Below are 20,270 nucleotides of genomic sequence, written 5' to 3'. Positions count from 1 at the left end.
GCTGTAGTTCATGATCAACTAGCAGAGACCTCACAGGGCAGCGGCATCCAATCAGATCGCAGTTACACAGGGGGATAACCAATCAGATCCACACAGGATTAAATCATCTTACAGAGAAGACAGCTAAAGTCCCCACACACACACTCACACAGCACTTTTGATCAAGTATTCTCAAATCCCACAGAGCTCCATGAGAGGACTCGCTCCTCGGGTCTGTTCAAGGATGTCAGGATCATCACAATGACATTAAAGCAGGTTTCCCCCACATCCCCCCCCCCCCCCCCCCCTCCCCATCCCCTCCAAATGTTCCTCAGTTTTAATTCAAGTCAGGAGCAGAGTACAAAGTCTCCTCGAGACGAAACTGCTGTCCCAGATCGTCCGCTTGCTGGAGGCATTTCAGCGTCTGCTCACTCTATCCATTCACCCATTATGCTCAGAGAAGGGGAAACATGAGCACGTGGCTCTCAGAGTTTGTTGGTCGAAGCACCACAACATCGCAAAGTTTGTGCCGTGCAACATTTTGAAAAAAAGATCCACCCCCTCACTACCGTCAACATTATGGATTCCAACCGACGTGATGACGCTAAGACTGGCTGTAGGAGTTGCTTTGGTTCCCATTTGAGCTCTGGTCACTCTCACTGTATAAGACATACGGAGAAAAGTTGGGAGGAAATGATTACATACAAGTCATTAAGATAAAGTACAACAAGCACAAATGCAACAACATTTGGGATCTTAACTACTTCTATTATAACTTTATTGTAAAGCACAAAGCAACTTTTGAAACTTGTGTATGGTGCTGTATAGACAACGTTAATATAACTATTATAATTTGTCTAATTTGGCATTTGCAATGTAGTTGTATAATGTTACTCTGACACCAGGTAAATGCAGCTTTATGTTTAAGCGTGGTAACAAATATTTACTATACTTAATTTAATTTATAAAGCCAAATTTTAAAAAGAAATGTATGTACTAGGACTATACGAGTCAGGCTTACCTGTTGGGGGGAGGTTTGGGTTTGGGCATCTTGTTTATCACCGCAGCTATCTCTTTCCTGTCGTCAAAGTTTTTCCACTGGTCATAAAGCTTCAGGATGACACGGATGATCTCCAGGATCTTGACAGAAAACACACAAAAACAGAAGTCAGCTTGTGTGGATCCATAAGTTCCTGTTAGTATTGTACAAGGATGTTTATTAAACGGCTCCTAATTCCAGACCCAAGTTCAGAGTGGCACAGTCAGGCTCAAATGGTTATATATAAATAGATGATAGAAGATAATTTAGGAAGTATATGATCAGTCGATTTTCTGTCTATTTGAAATTCCTAAACCCCTATGGAATTGTTTATTTGTGTGTGATTATTAGGCCAAGGCACTTAAATGTGTTTGTAAACCGTCAGCAGGAAGCCAGACTGTGGCTACAGAAGTAGTAGAAAGGCAAAACAGTGGCCAAAGTTAAATGTGCTAACCTTTTACAAAAAATAAATGAAATTCTGCAACACAGACAAACTGATTTGATCCAACGTATAAACAAACCTGTGGCAGACAACTCAGCTTAACCTTGTTCTGTATGAATCATTAACTGGGAATAACAGATGAGTAACTTAGAAGTGAGAGGTTGCATCTTTTTCTCTTAAAGGGATGGTTTGACATTTTTTCATTCAGGGTGTTTATTCATCTTACCCAGTGACAGTTTCTAGAAGTGTCATGGACAAATATTAGTACAGATCTTACAATATTTAAAAAGGAGTTTTTTGACTGAAGGCATTCTTACTTTGTCCATGTCCACAGAGAGCTCTGCGAACCACTGCCTGGCGTCTTTCTGCTGCACCACACAGGCCACATGCAGACAGGCTGAGGGAGGAAGAGAGCCGGCCATGTTACATCTAATAAACCTTACTTTAAGTCAGTCACTGCATTAAAAAGCTGCGATAAGGAAACACATGAGGTTGAATCTTACCCAAGGCGATCATGAAGGGAGGGTAGAGCAGACACAGATCCGTCCTGTACGTGTCGTTCACTATTCGCCTGGTTCAGAGAGAACAACAGACACTGAGTGAGCCTATCACAACAGCTACATCTGGTATTAAAGGTCCCCTATTATAGTGTTTTTCATCAATATATTATAGGACCCAGATATACACAAAACATGTGTCTGAAGTGTTTGGCTGAAATACCAAACAGATTGTGCATTGTAGCATCCCATAAACCCCTCTGTTTCAGCCCTGTTTCAAAAGTGCTGATTCTCTGTCTGTTACTTTAGATGAAAATAAGGAGCCACTCCCCACGCCCCTCTGAGAGATATTTGGTTATAAAGAACACAATGGTGCTCTAGGAGGAGATTCAGGTGATAAGGTGGGGGGGGGGGTTTACCTTGGTTGGTGATTGGCTAATGGTAACACAAGCCAAACAATCGTTATGACATCATAAAGTGGCCAAAATCTGATCAGCTCATTTTCAGACAGGTTTATATATAAATGGATCAGGACAAAAAGTGAGCGAATCGTTTTTCCTGAAACTTTCAGAATCTCTTTACACAGAGGGGACACATGTTTATGTATAAAATACAGGAAAAAGTGGATTTTGCATAATAGGTGACCTTTAAAGTGTGTTAAAAGAGAAGGATTAATGAACACAGAGGGCATCGTACCAGGCCAGGGGCAGCAGCATGTCCTCCTGTCCCATGTCCTGCACGTACTGCAGCAGGGGTCTGTAAGGGTGGTACACGATCAGGCAGCAGTCCTGAAAAAAGATTAGATCTTCAATAAGAACCCAATATTCAAGCAAAACACAACCTACAGTACAGCAGCAGTGATAAAAAGATATTTCCACTCACCATCAACTCCAGAAGGTAGAACTCACATTCTAGTATCTGTAAAGACACAATTTAAAACTTAATTTAACATATCAGCTAAACCGACTTCAATGCTTGAAAGAAACACAGATGTCAATTTCTCATAGTCAACAACACTTTGACTGAATGACGGATGAAAACAATACTTCAAAATCAATAAGAATGCCTCATTGGGTGGTTTATTATGTTTCATTCATTGAGTGCAGTGCATTGTTTAAAAGAGGCTTTCATCCCTCCCATTCTATTGTTTTGTGGGTCAGCCTGCGTGAATTGGCTCTTTAAAGATGACTGTTCAACAAAAAATGACATAGAAAAAATGTACAATATTTACGCATTCTATTTTGATTTACTTGGGAATAGATGAATAACGTTCAAAACTTGCAACAACATTCCCAAACTACACTTTAATTCAATAACTTTTCAAGGTACAAGAAAACAAGCACTTCCAGACTTAAAGTGTTTTTGTCACATTTAAATTGTTACTATAAATGCAATTGCAAAAATGTTGAAAATGTATTTATACTCAAAGCAATGAATGTATTTTGACACTTTGTTTACTTTAACAGCTATTCATATTCATTTTAAATGTATGTTTTGATCATGCTGAGCTGCCTCTCTATTAACACTCTTTACGCGCTTCTATTGGTTAGCACTCCAACACATTGTACGTGATAAGGGGCGGTACATCTTTGAGCGGTTTACCAATCACAACAGAGCCGGCCAGCTAACCAATCAGAGCAGCCTGGGCTCTGGTTTCAGACAGAGGGTGAAAAGAGGTGTTGCAGCACAGGCAGTATGAGAAAAAGAAAGAGCTTTTTGAACATTTGAATGTTGAAAAGTTCATGAATTGAAAATAGGTCACAGTAAAGGCACAAAATACAAATATGAACTTTAAAGTGAGCATAATAGGGACCCTTTAAAACACAGACTTTGTATTACTCTAAATGTTGTCACGGAGCATGACTTTCAGAGATATTACTTAATCTTTCAAACAGACACTATGTATGTTATTGTTTGATTACCCGTTTGTCACCGTGCCACGACTGCTATTACTTTGTCTGCAGGTTGAATATGATAAATGATGTGTAGAAGTTGCAGCACCCCGCTAACTCCTTCTCTGCTGTGTGAGCCACTCCCTATAAATAATAGTTTACACCGCTTTCAGACAGGCAGCGTGTGTCAGAACAGCTGGGGTGACGTTCTCGCAACTGAGTGAAGATGCTGGACAATAAAATCCTGACGGGGGACACCACTTGACTCCACAGTGAGAAATGCTGCGCAGAATTAATGCGTGCTCGCGGGTAGCCGTGGTCGAAGCCGTGTCACACAGCCATTATATTTTTATCAGAGATTTGCAAACAATAGTTGTGGAATGTCACGTACTGATAGACACTGACATGGCAACACTGTGACAGAGTGTAAGGAGCTCCTGGAATGCTGCTATGTAGCACAGCAGTGCATAAATAACTGTGCAGAGGAAGCAGGAACACAATCAGGTGGTTGATTCATATCACAGCTGATACAATAGTACATTTGAGTGGTTTATAGGAATACTTCACCATAATTACAATTTGTATATTAATAACTCTCACTGTGTGACCTAAAATGTTTGAATAAAACATTTAAAAAAAACTTAGAATAGTCTTGATGAATTGAAGTAAATGAGGGCCACATTTAACAACAGCAAAACTATATCAAACATCTGTTTACACATGTTTGCAGTACAACCCAAGACTAATTTACCCAGTTATATGCAAACTACTTCCCAAACACATGAATAATCACCTTACTAATTGAGACTAGTAATGCAGTGTGTATTAATATCATGTTTGATATAGGTTTGCTTTTGTTAAAAGCACCCGCATAGACTTGAATTCATCGAACAAATGCCTCTGTTCTTTTGATTCTTCGTTCACCCTGAAGGCATGTAAGAAAAATAATGTTTCCTTCACAAATGTAAGGTTACACAGGGTAAGTCATTGGAATAAAAAACATAATTTTGGGGGTGAGGTATTGTTTAATTTTGTTGAATTAAATCGTTCTTAATTTTGCTTTGTTTTAGCATGGGCACACTACACTTAAGTATGAAACACTTAGCTCAACTCCGCTCGCTCGCTCGCTGACCCTTCCTCAAACTTTGTTAGTGTCCTGTTCTTCCCTCAATCCCAAACACACACTTGGACACTATAATTACTCACGTCTTTGTCACTGTGTTATTAGACTGCTGACATGACTTTAGCTGTCTTCATTACGTTGCTACATGTAATGAAATGTATTCCTAATGCTAGTTTTTGTGTCACATTTAGTGCAAAATGCTCTGATTAACAGCATCTAAATGCCTTAAAAGTAAACTGTTAGAGAGATTGTACTTACATGATTCATTCTGTACTGGAACTCCTTTGGAAAGGCATAGGAAAATCTTGTTTTCACTGTTACAAAAAAACAAAAACATGATTATACCGTCTCCACTGCAGACTATCTATAACTTTTTGATATTTGTAATATTTACAAGTTTAAAATATGTTGCTCAACAGGGCGACTTACACACAGATGTTGCTGCAGATATCAGCCTGGTATTGGACACAACTCCAAATTCCTGAAAGGACAGAACGGTTTGAATTGAGATCAGATGGGTAGAGCACGTAAATAACAGGAGCTTCTACTTTACTGGTATATCATTATCATCTCACTGGCATCACATCAACTTCCATACCTCGACTTTAGAAGCCAGAAAAACACAAGTAGGAGCCATGAGCACGGGATCAATACTTTTAAGGGAATACCTGCAAGTAGGAAGAGATTAAGGTGTGTTAACGTTGTACAAGTAGGTTTTAGCCATAAAATGCAGAGGAGATTAGGTTACGCTGATGATCTATACAAGGTACAAAATGCATTATACATTAAGTGAAAGATGAACTGTGTGCACAAACTCAAGACTATAACAGTATTAAATATATCTTAACAATATCACCCCCCTCCCCTAGCTTGAATAAACAATGGTATATATCTTTGGGAGATAATGTATTTATATAAAGTCTAAACTAAAGGTGAGTGATATTGTTTCAGAAAAAACAATAGCATTAGCAATGTGGATATGATTGTCAAGCACTTATTCGGATAAATATGTCCGATAAGTGCTCCAAATGTAGTGCAGACTTAATGGCAGGACAACATTTGAGTTGTACATCCACAATGCAATAATTAAAGTCTAATATTAAATGAGTTCTTAACTTTTCATCTGTAATATGCTATAATCCTTACCTGGCATAGAAGCGTTTGAAGTAAACAGTTGCCGTGGCAATGACCTGTTGCCGCAGCTTCAGATGTTCCCCCAGAGCCTGGATCACTGAAAGAGACAAAATTAGATATTAACAACTGAAAGAAAAACAGCCTGCCTTCATTATAAAGTGTTTGGTTGGAAACATTGTGTAAAAGTCCACATCAATAGACATAAAATGCAATCTAATAGATAATTAGATAATGTTGGACTGTATGGGTAATATGCTTTGTTATTTCATGCAATTAAATACATTAAAACATAAATGTCTTTGTACAAATGTAACCACTACCATTGGCAAAGAAAATCTGCAGCTTCCAGTACTCCTCTTCTGAGAGGAACTTCAGGTCCTTCTGCCGCTCTTTCATCAGGTCCTGCTTGTCCAGAACCCACTGAAGACTTAGAAGAAATAAATAAATAAATATTACAAAATGATCATAGTTGCGCTGGTTGTTCTTACTGTCGACAACTAAGCTAGCGGGTAGCACAACATAAACCTTTGTGTTTTAGCCTTCTGTATTGCAGACGTAAAGCTGGAACAACATCAAAATAAGCTATTATGAATAGTCTTTTACCAAAGCTTTTGTTTTTTATTTGTTCACTCTCTGTCTTTATTTAAATCACTATTTTATATCGGAGCAACAGTTCAGGAGAAACCGAGCAGCCGCAGAAACACAGCTAGGCTAAGCTAGGCCTCACAACACAGGCGGTTATTTAAATATAAAGATGTTAAATTACACATTTTTTATAAAAACTTACTAATGAGAACTTTGCCAGAAGTTTCCCGCCATGTTGCAGCAGTTGAGGTAGAGAAGGACACTTTATAATGATAAAACTTAACAACAAAGAAACGGATAGCACAAGCAAAGTAGTTGTGCTAAGCAGACAGAGGAGTCACACCAAAAGCGTCCCTGAGCAGCGCGGAGAATTCAATGGAAAGGTTCCGGAGTTTTTGTTCCGCTATTAAAAAGTCAATTTATTTTTCTCTACAAAAGTTATGTGGCAAAAATATATATGGAACATGGATATATTAGAATTATTCAAATGTGAAAATGGATGGAAATATGGATGGAGTAGATAAAAGATGAATTGATGAGTGGATGGTTTGACGAATAATGTGCTAGAAAACGAAATGAGCAAAACACCCAACGCAACATTGTTAATAAATATGCTGTAATGTGTTCAGTTAATACGGGGGCACACATGCCTATGCAGCTGAGTCATCAACATAATGTCATCATTAGACAATTAAGATTCCTTCAAACAGTAAGTTAATTGACGTAACCTTGATAGATGGTTGTAGAGACATTCACCCATGGGTTGGGGAGGTTCAACATTCCTCTGCAGTGTTTAGGGAAGGGCTGAGGGTATAAAGACCCCACCACGGACTGAAAGGTATATACGAGTTATCCGTTTCCAGTCCACATTTGAAGCTGTAACAGTTACAGGAGCGTCAACATGAGCCGCAGTCCAGACAGGATGTCTTCATACCGCCGGCAGTTCGAGGGGGCCTTTGCCGCACCACCTGCCTACAAGTTGCGGGTGTCCAGTCCCTCTCCCACCCGCAGGGAGTCCCGCCACAGGTCGGCCAGCTACACCCGGAGTGCCGGGTCAATGGGGCGCAGGGCCATCTCCAACAAGTCTGCCATGAGCAGGTGAGTGCCCTGCAGGGGTGTCATTATTACTCAGATCATGTTTATATATTATATACTATGTATTAGCATAAACATTATACATTCAGGAAAATTACTTATATGCAGAATGTTCAATATCAGAAATATTCATACTGTATTTAAACATATGTGGGGCTTATTTCTTACTATATATACTGCTTGTAAGCTTGTAACTTTCACCAAGGGATCAATAATGTCTTATACAGAATAAAAAAATACAATTAATTAACTGATTATATACTGTATTGATAAATTTAATTTGCAATATAATTAAAAGCAAATACATGTAGTGGGATAAAAGTAAAATACTTGTGTTTGAAATGTAGAAATACTCAAGTATAATACAAATACTTAACATGTTACATTAAATGTGCCTTTCTTAGTTACTCGCCAGCACTGGTCATAATGTTGATTGCCATTAGCTTGTATTTAAAAAGTGTCTAGTACTACCAATGCAGCTTCATTGAGAGATACAGATGTTGCAGTGTGAGTGCATAATAAGCATCGAACAGGTTTAAATGATAGTTAAATAAAAACATCCATCAAATTAAAACTTGAATGAATCTACTGGAAACCCTCTGCCTCCACAGCAGTGTGAGTATGGGAACTCTGTGCCTCGGGATGTCCATGGGGCTCGGGAAACAACTGGACCTGGATGCTGCTGCGGTAGAGAACCAGGCCTTCATGGCGACTCGCACCACCGAGAGGCAGGAGATGGTTGTCCTCAACGACCGCCTAGCAGCGTATATTGAAAAGGCAAGAGCATTTTCACATTTGATGATGTACTGCTCTGTAATGTCACACAAATCCTTGTCATTTGAATTTCTTGACAATCTGACAACCTTTTCTTCAATTATTCCTATACGCAAAACATTAGGACAAATAGTAAGATGCATAGAAACACATCATGTAATTATGTTGTTGTTGTGCTTTCAACATGTTATCAGTAGGTCAATGAGTTTCTCCTGTATTTATTTTTGTAGGTGCGAAACCTGGAGTCAGATAACAAGCTGCTGGAGGCAGAGATTGAGTCCCTGAAGAGCCGCCATGAAAGACCATCAGGCCTAAGGAAGCTGTACGAGACTCAGCTGAAGGAACTCCTCAGGGATGCAGAGAGAATGAGAGTCCAGAGGGTGAGGGAGGTCATCTCTCATGGCTTCAACATATGTATATCACACTTTGTTGTGACTACTATAGAAGCCAGTCATGGTCAGAATTAACCAACACTTGTGCTCCTTTATTCTACTGCATTTTTTTTATTTAAAAACTGTTTTATCATTGTATATCTGTACAGGATATGTCTTTGGAAGCCAAGGAGGCGATGTTGGGCCAGTTCGACATATTGAAGGCCAAATACTACGAGGCTGTTGATGCCCGTAAAAAGACGGAGCAGGATATTGAGAATCTCCGTCCGGTAAGAAGCAGATACAATCTTAGAAGAAATATATTCACAAGATAGATACTGTATATTTCACGAAACAATTCAAATTACATGCTGTTAAATGTCCTAGGATGTGGATAAAGCAACTACAGCACGGATTATGTTGGAGAAACATCTGGAAAACCTTGAGGTCCAGCGGGCCTTCCTGGAGAGAGTTCATAAGGAGGTAATGTATTGCCTCACCGGCCACACTGCATACCATGTATATGAGTCAGTGGCTGGCATGCCTGTCATTTTGCAATTAACGTTTTAATTGGCTGGTAATTACTGCAATGACATGTTGTACTTTGGGATGACATGGATCGAGTGAGTAAATGCAGTCTTGGCAATTATCAGCATGGTGTGAGGGGGACACCTGTGACTAGCATGTGGTGTAGTGGACCTTCCTTGAAAACATAAATAAATGGTTACGTTTTTAACCCTATCTTAGTTATATTATCAAATAAGCCATTTAGTGCCTTAAAAACTACGACATACTTCGAAAGGACGCAGGAAGACCGTGTAGGTTGCGTAAAACAGCATGCTATGATTTATATTTGAGTTTTTTGTTCAAATCCGGCCAGCAATATTCCCAATACTCTGCCGTTTTGCAATGGCTGCTTATGGTGGGCCAGTAAATAGAGCGTTAACATGATTAGAAACAGTCACGATGATAAGTACGAGTGTAGTTATAAACAAACTTTGCCGCATCCATTTGGCTCAATAGAGATCTTACTTTTATATATTGTCAATACGACATGGCAGTTTCGGCCATCCAATTTAAGTTAGCTTTATAAGTGGGGTTATGTATTGCTATTTTTCTAACTCGTGTTGTTTTTGATCCACCCAAAGGAAATTGATGAGCTGATGCAGCTGTTCTGTGTAGAAACCTCCAAGGTGGAAGTGTCCTTCGGCCTCCCCGACCTCTCCTCTGCTCTCAGACAGATTCAGTCTCAGTATGAAAGTATTGCCGCCAAAAACCTAGAGGTAGTCTGCCACAATAGATCAACAACATGAATAAACCGTGTCAGGTTATATAGAACATTTGAGAACTACTATTGCAAGGCCTTACACGGCATTAATAATCTTTTGAAACTTTTAATATTTGTTCTTCTCCAGGAAATGGACTCTTGGTACAGGTCAAAGTTTGAGGACCTGAACGGCGCCTCATCCAAACACGCCCATGAGACTCGAAGTCTAAGAGAGGAAATCGCAGGCTACAAGAAGGATGTTAGTATGATTTCCTGTTCCTGTTCTTTTCCTACTCATTCCTAGCATTAAACCGCTGTGTGTGTGTGTGTGTGTGTGTGTGTGTATAGGTTCTCAACAAGGAACGTGAATTGAAGACATTGGCGGCGAAGAATGAGTATTTGGAGGCTCAGATTCGTGATTCAGCATTACAATACAAGAAGGAGGTGGAGGACTTGGAGGTGACTGACGTTGACGATGTTATTCTATAATACATGAGATATTTCAAATGGATATAAAATACCCTTTCTGACCCAAAACACCATTAAAATGAAGACATTCTGATGTATCGTTTTTCAACAGGAGCGCATTGAGGCGATTAAGCTGGAATTGAGAGTAACTAAAGAGAAGATTGCTATGCTGCTGCGGGAATACCAGGACCTGCTGAACATGAAGATGGCTCTGGAGGTTGAGATTACCACCTACAGGTGAACAAAACACAAACTCATGCTATTTCCGCAGTATGTAAGCCTGTTTGGTCAGTAGAAAGTATATCGTTTTGTATGCAGCGTTTATTCAGACTTCACTCACTGTTATTTTGTTTCAGGACTCTGATTGAGGGTGAAGACAGCCGTCTGAGCACCATGGTCCCAAAGCTGTCTCTAACTGGATGCCATCATCTCACCTGTGGTGTTAGCATGAATGCTACTTCAGCTTCAGTCTCTGATAGCTCTGCTGCCACTTCAAAGCTAGATGGAAACCCAGATGGCATGAGCAGTACTGGGGGTGAGAAAGCTCCTGGTGCCGGCCGGGGGGAGACGGCCTCATCTGACGCCCTGACAAAAGGGACTGAAGGGGAGCAGGCGACTGAGACCACTGAGAGGAAGACTCTCCTCATCAGGTAGAGGGTGACTCTGGTATAGAATGGGCCTTATGTAGCAATATACTTTTACATTTGCCATTACTTTTTCTGTTAAGAGAATAAGAAAGGTATGAATCTCACCTGATACTGCTTGATACTTATAATACTCTTGCACATACCCAACAAATAGAGAGATGGCACAAGAACAGGCTGTAAGAAAAATAACTTCGGACGTAATGTTATAGAGGTACCGTACTGTTAAATCAACTTTAACACGTGATTTTTCAGAACTCAAATCAAATCAATAAGCATCTCGGAGCAGAGTGTAAGCCGTTCAGAAGCTGAACGCATGCAATATCCTCTTTCGAGGGTTTTCATATCTTTATTGGGATCATAGCACCAATAGAAATTCATTATCCAATCATTATAATTACTCCCCAACATGTAATATTTGATAATGATATTACTTTTATTATGTTCCTCAAATGTAAAACTCCTATGCTTTCCTTTTGGTGGACTGTGAAAGCATTAGCTTTTTCTTTCCTGATAAGAGTGCTCGCATCCACTTGTACAATGTTGTATTTCCTAAGTAAAAATAAGAAAGGATTTGTGATTCCAAGAAATTAATGGGTATAAATGTCAATAAAATGTCTGATCTCGCTTTCTGCATGAGGCCCATTGTCTATTGTCTAACATACGAAATAAGCCATAAATCAGAATCTCATACTGATACGGAAAAAATGTCCCCTTTTTTCTCAGATCAGTTAAGACAGATGGGGACACTTATGAGAGCGACACCCAGGAGCGCACCTTCATCATTTCTGGAGCAGCGGACGAGACAGAAGAATAAAGAAAACTTTAATTAACACCAAATCTTACTAACAACCTCTGCTAACTATATCCTGTTCGCCATGTTGTTATTCAGGCCTTTTCAATGCTTGAGAGATCCTAGAATTCATGATTGAACTAAAGAGAAAACAAATATCTTACGAAAGCTGCACAGGCCTATTTGAAGATTGTGTTTGTCCTACATGGAGCCTTTACATGGGAAGGCTCCACTGAGTTCTGTCACTCTGCTCTGCCTGCTCATAACTGCCTTTTAATGCTCTTTTTAATCCTGCTGCGTGTCGTAAACGTGTCTTTCAAAGTAACAAAAATAAACAGCAAGCAATCAAAACTGTGGTTTTCATTTGAATCCAATGAGACACTTACACATACACTTCAGTTTTTTTCTTTTCCATTATTTATTTAAACCAAAGTAGCAAAAGATTTCCAATGGAAGAACAACAATTGCTTTTACTCCCCTCATGTAAACTTATGATTTCACTGTTTCAATAGAAAAGAAAATGAATACAGTATCCGTTAAAAGGTTAAATTTAGTAGGAAGTTACATGATAATTGAAAGTTAATATTCTGAGTGAGTGTGTGAAGACAATTGATGTTTTAATTATGACATATAACAGTGAAATAGCTTATTTATGCGACATAGAAACCCGTCATTTCCCGGCAGATAGTAGACTGTTAATAGCGTGACTTACAGTGAGAAAAAAAACCTTAATTGTTTCCCCCTGTGTGATCTTAAAAACAACAGACAAATACAAAGAAATTGAATAAAGTACCAAGTGCAATTAAAAGTACAAAATAATTTAATTCCTCACCTTAAAGAAGTTATTTTGAGAACCGCTTTAGGGAATGATGTTGTAAATAGTGATTGCACTCGAAAAGCACTGATTGATTTGTCAATGTTGTGTGTTTGTGTTTCTAGTGCAATGGTTTGGGTTCACCCCCCACTCCCCCAGCGAGACGATAAACAGCAAGGCTGACTTCATGTGCCAGGTCATCAGCGCTGTCCTAAAAACACAAATATGTATCAGAGAATAGAAGCCAAAAAGGGGGCAGGAAAAAGTCCAACACTAAAGATTTCTCACCTGTGTTTCTGCCTCCGCGTAAACTCTCACCACGTCCTCGGTGCCGGAGGGTCTCACAAAGGAGCGGGCCTTTCGGTATTTCTTCACCAAAGTGTCGATGGCCTCCTGCAGTCCGGCTGGACTCACCGCCCGCCTCTCTGCGTCCGTCGTGTCTATCACCCTACGGTCGGACACCTACAGAACACAGACTCACCTTACTATAACTGCTTATATTCGAGTAAGGGAGTAAATATATTTTACAAAATAACGAGATATTAAAATTGGACACACCAGAAGAAAATCTGCTTTCCTGAAGACTTTGAAAGTGTTACTGAAAGCGAGACACTGAAACATTTCCAGAACTAGGGTAACTGCAGTCACAGGTTGATCAAATGTAAGTCCTTTGTTTCATGGTGAAAATGAAGGGCTCAAAAATAATTAGGATTTTTGAAAATAATCAACCCCAAAAACTAAATTAAATAAATCATCTATCAGAAGCAGCTCTTCAAAATGAGTGTGTTGATGAGAAAACTTAATCAAGTAATAGTGACTTATTTCATTTTGTACATTTATTATAGCCATTCAACTACAAGAAATTCCAAGACCTGTTTTGTAGCAGACCTTGCATGTTGACGAGATTAACAAATGACCAGCAGATATGACTATCAAAATTATTTAACATTATGACACATTAAGTAATGAGTACCTTGACTTTGAGCTGCCTGTTTGGCAGGTCAGTGTAGATGGCGTCCCACTGATGGATAGTCATACCCTTAATGGCTAATATGGCTTCGATCAGCAGCATGTCAGAAATGGCATCGCCTACAGTCTTTAAAAGATAGAAAAACACAAAATAACACATTAGACCTGAGAGTGAGTGTGAAAAATATGTGTTATTTACAGTTACATGTGTAAGTGTCCACCTGGTTGATGACGTTGATCGTGTTCTGCAGCAGGAGAGCCGCTCTCTTCTTCTCGTCGATGAGGCTGGAGTTCTCAGCGAGCTGCTGGATCTTTTCTTCAGCTGCCTTACTGAACAACACCTGAACGCAACACAAACACAGCATGACACACCTCAACACATTGCTTTATACATTTTAAATAACACCTGATATACTATAACAATGACAGAAAATAGCAGCTTTTCAGTGCTTCATGTGATCTGTTCAAGTCGTGTGTCGGATCTACTCACAGTTCCATGACCGTTGGCCTCGAAGTACACCCCAATATCAAACTCCTGGGCTGCATGATGAAGGTGCTTCACTCCAGTTTTAGTACACCTCACTATCACCTAAATGTAATGAAAACGTGTGAGCTTCTACGTATCGAAAACATGAAAAGAAAGAAAGGAACGCAATTGAGTTTTCTCACCTTCATAGTGTTTTCCAAATAGTTTGTTGAGCTCCCGTTGGCATAAGCAGTTTGCACCACTGCTATCTTCAAGTCTAAACCAGCCTGTAGCAACAGAATAAAAACAGTTAACTACAGGTTTATGTGCGTGCTTGTTGTTGCCGTGTTTGTACTTTAGAGTTTACCGATGTGAGCAGCTCTTTAAGGAAAGTGCTGATGAGTGTAGCGACTTTGTCTCCATCCAGCAGGTGAAACTTCCCTTCAGAGTCAGAGTAGTAGTAAACGATTCGGTCAGCGTCACCGTCAAAGGAACAGCAGCGCTCCCCCGGGTTGATCTCCATGCCTTTACAGAGAAATAGAAAGGCGGCCATAAAAAACAGCACCTAGGTTTATCTTGGGGCTATACATTTATTTGACACATGGCTACTTTTAAAAAAAGGGACACATAAATTATAACGGATGTCAAATTAGGCAGTGTAAGACCGAAACGTAGACATTTCTAAGGCAGTTTGCTGATTAACTGTCTCCATCTTGTGGTCAGATAACGCATCTGTGATTTCACATGAAATAAGACAGAGAAGCATTTAATTAAAGGTCCCATGTCATGCTTTTCCGGTTATTACCCGTCCCCTTGTGTGTTATGAAGGTTTTTATGCATGTAAACGGTCTGCAGAGTCAAAAACCCTCAAAGTACACCCTGTAGGGAGTAAAACTCTAACACAGAAAATACCTCCCCAAAACGCCTCGTTGGAGATTTCTCATTTTCTTCCTGGGTACTCTGACGTAGGGATACCCAGTAGCCACGCCCAGAGCTATGGCCGCACCCTCTGCCAGCCTTTCACGAAACAAAGCTTCCCAAACCTTTCAGCGATTCACGCCGGATATGTACAGCGTAGGGCACTGAAGAACGATGCTGTTCCTACTTTGTTTGGACCAGCGGGAGATTCGGGTACACAACCTGTAAGCAGTGGCGGCCGGTCCATAGGGGCGCTAGGGGCGCCGCCCCACCTCTTCCCATATTAAAAATAAAAAAATAAAAATAAAAATAAAAAATATATTTAAAAAAAAATATTTTTTTTTATTTTTATTTTTAATGAACAAGGTAAATATTATATAATTGGTATCAGTAAAATGTATAATCTACAATAAAATCTCGTTTAAAAATTGTGTTACGATGTCTAAAGTTACTGATAAGTCACATGTTTCCTGCCTGGCCTTGCCTGTGTACCTCTCGTCTCGGCGCTAAGAGAGGAGCCCTCAACCAGTGCAGCAGCAGCCACTAGCAGCTGACTGTTGCTATCTGTAACGTGTAAACTATGCCGCGAAAACATAATTTCAGCCAATCAGCGTCGTCAAATATGATGGTCATAGGGCTCCTACGTGAGCGCCCGGTGCAGTCTGTGAGTTGTTTGGACTCGTATCCAAGGAGACAAAACAGGAAGCTGTCATACACTCTGGAAGCTACCATTTAGCAGCTAATGAAAACTCCGTTTTTGACATGAAAATGGAATTATGGATCATCAATCATTTTTCAAAGTGACAGACACATTGGATTAATTTATGGATTAACCTTCAGCTGCGTTTTTCTCGTTTTTGATCAGAATTGTTATTCTGCAAAAGGTGAGCATATCTCCATGTTTTGCTACCTAAAGCTACGTCGTGTGATGTCTGTATTTGCTTCCACTGTCGCGAGTTCTGATAACTCAGTGATGATACTTATATTTCTAGAATATATGGAATCTCAGCTTGTAAGCTTGTTTGTGCATATCCGATAAGTATATCGATTGATTTATACCTAGAGTGCGTTAGCATTTTTTCGCTCAGGGCTCATTTAGATGCTTCTTGTGAGACTTGTGTTTTGTTTCGGTAAACATGGTTCATATCATCAGTTAGATGCGTTTCCTCTGAGTAGGACACATGAATAGTTTATTACATTTTAAGAAGCCCTGAGACACAGTTTCGTGAGAAAAAAAACGGGGGGAAAAAGCCCCTTAACAGGTTAAATGGGAATTAAATCAGTGTTCCCAAAGCCCCGGTGTTCTGCAGTTTGTGTGGGCCTACTGTACTGTTGCACAGTTTATGCTGTAGAGACTATGTCCAGGACAAGGTGTTTGGAAGTTTTGGAAGATTCATAGCTAACCACACTGAAGTTATGGAGGTATTGATCAGTCTTCTCATATTTTTAAGCCTCAAATTGTCCTTCTCCCCCCCTCTAACATCACCAGAAGTCATGATTTAAGGGGTCTTTTCTCAAAAAAAATTACCGGGGGAGCATCCCCCCGGACCCCTCTAGTATTGTTTGATCACCATTTCCACAGCCCCACCTAAAATATTTTCCACCAGCCGCCACTGCCTGTAAGTATTCATTGTTGTTTGTGTATTTATGATGTTTAAAACAAACAAGGACGACTGTTTGAATGGGTAAACGTTTTTCGGGCTACTAAGTTGGGATCGCGGAGAAATGCTCTCCGCAGACCCATGCTCACAGCGTTATAAACCTTTTTCTTACTCAATATCAAGCCACACTTATTGTTTTTACTTCGGCTGTGAGTGTTTGTGTGTGCTCAGGATGAGTTTTGCTTGTTCTCGCTGTATCGCCGAGAGGCTCGTTGCTGCGATCTGCTGCGAGGAGCAGAGCAGATCGCAGCAACGAGCCTCTCAACGTCCCGACCAATCAGAGCACACTGGGCTCACAGGGAGGGGGGGGCAGGAGCTCCAACAAGCCGTTTAGGACAGAGAGTGAATACCGGTGAATACACATACTATACAGAGATGCTGTATGAGAAACCAATGTGAGTTTGGAAAATTGCACAATATAAATATATTTTAGTAGACCTCAACAATGGAATTATGATCAGTAGAAATGGCCATGAAATGGGACCTTTAACTGTTTTGTTGTCACTGTATGTATATTAAAAAAGTATTTTTTCTTTTAATACAAATCATTTTAATTGGCGTCACATCATAAATTGCCCCTCTGAAAGTCTAAAAAGCACGGCTCTACCTGTTGGAGGTTTTTGCTGCACTTTGACAAAGTCCGCCCCACACTGGTGGTTGAGCTTTCCTTCACTGCCATCGTTGAACAGCGATATATGCAGCTCCTTTTTCAGGTGACTCTCCATCTCGCGCACCTTTAGGGCCCCAATGCCATTAGCGCCATCCACAGAGAGGTGCTTCTGGTCGTCTGTGCAGTTGGACGCCTGCAAGAGAGGTGAGAAAAAGGGGGGAAGGAGAAAGGAGTTATTCCTTGATGGATAGGTGTAATTAAAAGACACGCCCCCAAATAAAAAAAGCTTGAGTGAAGTCACAGCAACACAGGACACACCCTGGTTTCTTACATTCTTTGAGAGCTTAATGAAAGCTTGGCAGAGTTTCGTATAGTATCCTTCCACTGTGGCTTCTCCGTATTTCCCCTGCGTGTTCTGACAGCAAACCATGTAGTGGAGCTGTGGGGTCGTCACCAAACCATAGTCTGATGGGATCAAATGAAAGAGTCAGATAACGTGCAAGATAAGACGGATATAGAGGAATAATAAAACTAAGAAGGTAAACAAATTAGTTAAATATAAGGAGTAGAGATGTTTTTTTAACCCCACCTTTGCTGTGACCCCCGAGTGCAGATACTCCATCCAATACTGCCTGTGAAAGGCGGGCACTGCTGCCTCTATTGTTTGAAAAACACATCAAATAATAAAATGTTATGTACAGTAAGAGCATTTGCGGCCACAGAAAGAATGAGTGAATAGTAAAAAGGTCTGCTATATGTGTATCTTTCTGTGCTTCAATGTGCATCTTTCCATCTAAGAAATCCAAATGAGAGATGACATCAATTTAAATACCTGGTGTCTTTGCCCACAAACACCTTAGCCTCCTGGCTCATGTTTACGGCCTCTTTCTCTATGATATCCTTCAGCGCCGCCAGCAAATCCTCCTGCTCAGCGTTGGCCAGCTGGGTGGCGTAGACCTCCCATGTTGGCGAAACCATCTCCCCCATGGGATCAACAAGCTTCACCCCGTTGTCCTCCTACATATATATCAAGAGAGAAGTTGGAGGGGAGGGTTATTAATATGATGTTATTAAAGAAATTGTTTAAACTGGTAGAATCCCATGAAAGGCCAAGGAAAGGGAGCGATGTAAACTGTCATTTGTTATTAAGAACATAAAAAGAAAACAATGTTATGAGATAAAATAAATAGTATGACAGGGAAAAAAAACAGTTATCTAAAATATCCACACAGAATATAAACTAAATCATAGATTTATAGCAAGATGCAAGGAGACATTAGGAGTTTTTTTTCACCTCAGGGTTGTGTGATGCAGTGACCATGACTCCGATGGTGGCTTTGGTTGTTTTGGAGCGGAGGGTTGCCAGCAGTCCCATCCTGAACATGATGTGGTCCAGCAGTTTTGCGTTGGTCCTGAAACCTGCGGTGCCATACTGCAAAACCAACCCTGCAGGCTTTGGGTGAACACCGGACTGCTTTGATACTTCCTGAAACTCGGACATCACTGAAAAACATTTGAAAAACATAAAAAGCAGACATTGGAGTGATAGACAAAGTATTTAGGTTCATTACCACAATGAAAAGTCAAACAAAATCAATCAAATGTTAACTCAATTTAAAGAACATAGGCAATATCACCAACATGTATGTGACATATCAACATTAACATTTAAAGAAATAATCTTGTTGTTTTCCAACAGAATGATTCCAGTCATAGTAATATCATCAGATAAGAGGCTTATTATTATCACTAATATTACTACTGCATAAATAGACATTTTGAGGTTGTAGCTGGTTGAGGATGAGAGATTTGAACTATTCCATATACTGAGAAAGCTTTGGGGCTTTTCCAATCATACATATATTAAAACATAGTAAACATGTCTTATTTCAGGCTAAACGCCCTTTGAAGACAACAGCTAGACAAAGCTTTTATATTGAATGTCAAAGGACAAGAAGAGGGCAAAGTTTGCACTTATTGCAGCGGCAGTCTGTCGCCTACTAAACAGATAAACTCAATAAAATGAATCACATCTATTGAAATGACAGAGCAACTTCCTTAGAATTACATTTACTAGCTGAAAATACATCAACACGCAGCAAAAACAAGTTCATTCAGCATTAAACGTAACAAGAAACCTAATTCATACATGTAATCACGTAAAGTTGTTTTAAATTCACTTACTGTTTTGTTTTCTGTACAATCAGCACTGAAGTCTGGTGTAGTCAACGCTTCCTGTTTTTCCGGTTCCTCCCATTGACGACGTGGCTACAGTTCCGTGTACGTCACATGACGTAATTACGCAGGACGTGCCTTTTCTCCACGCATGAATCTCTCCCATCACAGCCATGATTATATTACTTTAATGCAGGAACACCCTAAACACCACAATCAAGCCAAATATCTATGCAATTAGATGTTATTCAGTTAATTTGTTGCATGGTCTTTAAATAAATAAAAGACTGATTTGTTCTCATTGCATTTCCGGTTAGACCAGTAAGCTGAATATCTCGAAGATAAACATTAAGACGTTGTTTTTAGACCCTGCATGGTAACACATATTCGACCGCTGGAGAGAAATTACTCCACGATGTTTGTTCTTGTCTTATATTATATTAGCATTTTTGGCCAATTTAAAACCTGGATCAAGCTAAGATGATAATAACCATAAATCCAAAATTGGCCTATATATTTTTGGGGAAATAGAGGGTATGCTTATACTGTATCTA

At 39.9% G+C, this 20,270-nt stretch overlaps 3 protein-coding genes across 3 annotated transcripts; 1 reads left to right on the top strand and 2 right to left on the bottom strand.

Annotated features, from left to right (window-relative positions):
• Positions 1–299: 299 nt before the first annotated feature.
• Positions 300–7,043, bottom strand: ccnc (cyclin C). The gene is made up of 12 exons (XM_034142241.1): positions 6,894–7,043; positions 6,427–6,533; positions 6,119–6,203; positions 5,571–5,640; positions 5,402–5,453; positions 5,231–5,286; positions 2,840–2,875; positions 2,654–2,745; positions 1,964–2,031; positions 1,778–1,857; positions 1,001–1,119; positions 300–638 (listed from the first exon to the last, which is right to left on the bottom strand). Exons 1-12 carry the CDS (start codon positions 6,923–6,925, stop codon positions 584–586), a joined length of 852 nt encoding a protein of 283 aa, XP_033998132.1. The 5' UTR covers positions 6,926–7,043; the 3' UTR covers positions 300–583.
• Positions 7,044–7,592: 549 nt separating this feature from the next.
• On the top strand, positions 7,593–12,404 carry ngs (notochord granular surface). The gene is made up of 11 exons (XM_034144037.1): positions 7,593–7,789; positions 8,398–8,563; positions 8,791–8,940; positions 9,102–9,221; positions 9,319–9,414; positions 10,080–10,214; positions 10,347–10,457; positions 10,547–10,657; positions 10,779–10,903; positions 11,023–11,316; positions 12,037–12,404. Exons 1-11 carry the CDS (start codon positions 7,593–7,595, stop codon positions 12,125–12,127), a joined length of 1,596 nt encoding a protein of 531 aa, XP_033999928.1. The 3' UTR covers positions 12,128–12,404.
• Positions 12,405–12,497: 93 nt separating this feature from the next.
• On the bottom strand, positions 12,498–19,803 carry pgm3 (phosphoglucomutase 3). Its single transcript, XM_034143905.1, has 13 exons — positions 19,726–19,803; positions 18,836–19,044; positions 18,374–18,558; positions 18,131–18,198; positions 17,873–18,006; positions 17,539–17,734; positions 14,720–14,877; positions 14,556–14,639; positions 14,377–14,475; positions 14,108–14,227; positions 13,891–14,013; positions 13,206–13,379; positions 12,498–13,128 (listed from the first exon to the last, which is right to left on the bottom strand). Coding segments are annotated over exons 1-13 (1,641 nt in total). The 5' UTR covers positions 19,727–19,803; the 3' UTR covers positions 12,498–13,038.
• Between the last annotated feature and the right edge of the window lie 467 nt (positions 19,804–20,270).

This window comes from Trematomus bernacchii, unplaced genomic scaffold (assembly GCF_902827165.1).
Source record: "Trematomus bernacchii unplaced genomic scaffold, fTreBer1.1, whole genome shotgun sequence".
NCBI classification, from domain to species: domain Eukaryota; kingdom Metazoa; phylum Chordata; class Actinopteri; order Perciformes; family Nototheniidae; genus Trematomus; species Trematomus bernacchii.
This window is presented reverse-complemented; position numbering and strand designations above follow the sequence as displayed.

Bases quoted from the DNA above. Each gene is read 5' to 3' on its own strand.
- ccnc (XM_034142241.1), bottom strand. From the start codon at position 6,925: ATGGCGGGAAACTTCTGGCAAAGTTCTCATTA. The intron at 6,204-6,426 runs GTAGTGGTTACA...TGTCTCTTTCAG, and splicing joins GCAGATTTTCTTTGCCAATG to TGATCCAGGCTCTGGGGGAA. The intron at 2,032-2,653 runs GTACGATGCCCT...TCTCTGAACCAG, and splicing joins ATGCTGCTGCCCCTGGCCTG to GCGAATAGTGAACGACACGT.
- ngs (XM_034144037.1), top strand. From the start codon at position 7,593: ATGAGCCGCAGTCCAGACAGGATGTCTTCATACCGCCGGCAGTTCGAG. The intron at 8,564-8,790 runs GCAAGAGCATTT...TTATTTTTGTAG, and splicing joins TAGCAGCGTATATTGAAAAG to GTGCGAAACCTGGAGTCAGA. The intron at 10,215-10,346 runs GTAGTCTGCCAC...GTTCTTCTCCAG, and splicing joins TTGCCGCCAAAAACCTAGAG to GAAATGGACTCTTGGTACAG.
- pgm3 (XM_034143905.1), bottom strand. The intron at 18,559-18,835 runs GTGAAAAAAAAC...ATATATATGTAG, and splicing joins CTGCATCACACAACCCTGAG to GAGGACAACGGGGTGAAGCT. The intron at 18,199-18,373 runs GTATTTAAATTG...TTCAAACAATAG, and splicing joins TTTGTGGGCAAAGACACCAG to AGGCAGCAGTGCCCGCCTTT.